The sequence below is a fragment of the Colobus angolensis genome, unplaced genomic scaffold (assembly GCF_000951035.1).
Source record: "Colobus angolensis palliatus isolate OR3802 unplaced genomic scaffold, Cang.pa_1.0 Scaffold295, whole genome shotgun sequence".
Taxonomy (NCBI): Eukaryota; Metazoa; Chordata; class Mammalia; order Primates; family Cercopithecidae; genus Colobus; species Colobus angolensis.
Window position 1 is genome coordinate 1,866,406 of NW_012116210.1, and position 2,372 is coordinate 1,868,777.

General features: G+C 35.2%; 1 protein-coding gene across 1 annotated transcript in view; it reads right to left on the minus strand.

The window, feature by feature from the left end:
- TBC1D31 (TBC1 domain family, member 31) overlaps positions 1-2,372 on the minus strand; it is an 85,514-nt gene that overhangs the window by 23,898 nt on the left and 59,244 nt on the right. The window contains exons 11-12 of the mRNA XM_011949296.1: positions 780-939; positions 282-461 (exon numbers count right to left, since the gene is read on the minus strand). Coding sequence (XP_011804686.1) covers positions 282-461; positions 780-939 — 340 coding nt within the window. The remainder of the gene's footprint in view (positions 1-281; positions 462-779; positions 940-2,372) is intronic.

Below are 2,372 nucleotides of genomic sequence, written 5' to 3' on the forward strand. Positions count from 1 at the left end.
ATATCTAATTGATCATTGACAATTTGTTTCAGTAAACTTGACTTGAAAACCAACCAATCTGGCTGGGTGTGGTGGCTCATGCCTGTAATCCCAGCTACTCCGGAAGCTGAGGCAGGAGAATCGCTTGAACTCGGCAGGCAGAGGTTGCAGTGAGCTGAGATCGCGCCATTGCACTCCAGCCTGGGCAAAAGAGCAAGACTCCATTCTCAAAAAAAAAAAGAGAGAGAAAGAGAGAAATAACTGATATTTGAGAACCTTCTGTTAAGAACAAGGATCGTTACCTCAAAATCATCTTTAAGATTACAGTTGAGCAGAGGCACTCTAGAACATATGTTGTAGGCTACAACAGTCATCAGAAGGAAGGAAGGATGGTTGGAAAAGATATTATCAAACAGTTTCAGCCACTCCTCTCTTGTCAGCACTTCCGAGAACACAGTTTCAAGAAGAGGCCATGCATATAGCTAAAACAGATAAGGAAAAATTTATCATTTTTCTAGGGAAAAGTAAAAACAGAGTCATTGGTAATATTACCTCACATTCGATTTAAGCTATGAAAATCATATTAAATACGTAATTATGAAAATAACTACCTTAATTTGGACCCTTCTTTACAGACTTTCAGGAAGGCAGTTTAATGAAGAAAAAGAATGGAATACTGTTAAAAACACAACATGTAGTATGCTTTTTATTATACTCCTTCAAGAAAATACTGTTTATATCAGAACCAACATTAGCTTACAAAATAAGGCATGTTATTCTGAAAACCTTATGCTTCTTACCTGGGAAGTTATATCATGATCTATGAAGTGTTGCAGCAGTTCCTTGTCATGAAATGCCAAAACATTTTCTATCATACTAAGAATATTGATAGGAGGATTAGGAAAATATTCAAACCAGTGTTGACACCAATTGACTATGAAGGAAAAAAAAGAAATGTATCTTTAAATATCTTTCTATGTTATCAAAAATCCTTGCAATTCTTAAATGTATCCAATCTTTATGTTCCCAATATGTCCATGAATAATAAAAAATATAACTCTTTATATTATATGACATCGATTTTAAAATTCTATCATGCTAACATAGTATGTTTATAGAAATTTTGCAAATTTCCTTACAGTAGTCAATGAAAAAGTGTTAATTAAAACAAACAAACACAACTTCCCAAAATACTCCTGATGGCATTCTGGCTTCTGACTCCTGCTTTGTTCATCACCTAATTAACAAAATGATCTTTTTAAAAAGGGCCCCTATTAACCCTTCATTAAATGTCATCAACGTTAGCATGCCAAGCTCCTCAAATTTACTAAAATTCATATTAACCAAAATTACAACCATATGTAACCAAAATTGTATATACTGTATCCCTTAATCCCTTAAACGTTATAATGACAATAAAAATGTCCTCATTTCGAGGAAAAGACTGATTGTTCTATAATCATGGTAACAAGGAATAACCAGTAAATAGTCACCAGGACTGGTTTCATATCTAATTGATCATTGACAATTTGTTTCAGTAAACTTGACTTGAAAACCAACCAATCTGGCTGAGTGTGGTGGCTCATGCCTGTAATCCCAGCACTTTGGGAAGCCGAGGCAGGCAGATCATGAGGTCAGGAGATCGACACCATCCTGGCTAACACAGCGAAACCCCGTCCCCACTAAAAAGTACAAAAAATTCAGGCATGGTGGTAGGTGCCCATAGTCCTAGCTACTCGGGAGGCTGAGACAGGAGAATGGCGTGAAGCCAGGAGGCATAGCTTGCAGTGAGCTGAGATGGCGCCACTGCACTCCAGCCTGGGTAACAGTGCAAGACTCCGTCTCAAAAAAAAAAAAAAAAAAAAAAAAAAAAAAAGGAAAACCAACAAATCAGTAACAGTGGCATTCTTTGAAAGTCAGCTAGTCCAAAGTAGAATAAATTCAACTAACTCTAAGGCTGACTTTGACTCACTTGCGCTCTGTAATCAGTAGAACGACCCACATATTGTTCTTAAAACCGTATATAAGACCATCAGTTTGTTTTTTTCAATCAGACTATGTTTAATCTCTCCTTTACTTAATTTTTAAATTTTTTTAATTTTAAATATTGAGTTGTAGATTCATCCTTTGATAATAAGATCTCCTATCTCAAAATAGCAAAAGAAGGCTTTATCAACAGAATACTAGATTACAGTGGTTTATAAGAACTTTCCAATTCTGGAGTTCCATTATTTCACTTATTATTGATCATTTAAATTTGGGTTAATAATGAAGTCATAAATAAAACCTTGCAAAGACTGAGCTTTAAAAAATATTTCAAATTCTCTGTAGCTCTCTTAATTTTTTTTTTTTTTTTTTTTTGAGACGGAGTCTCACTCTGTGGCCCAGGCTGG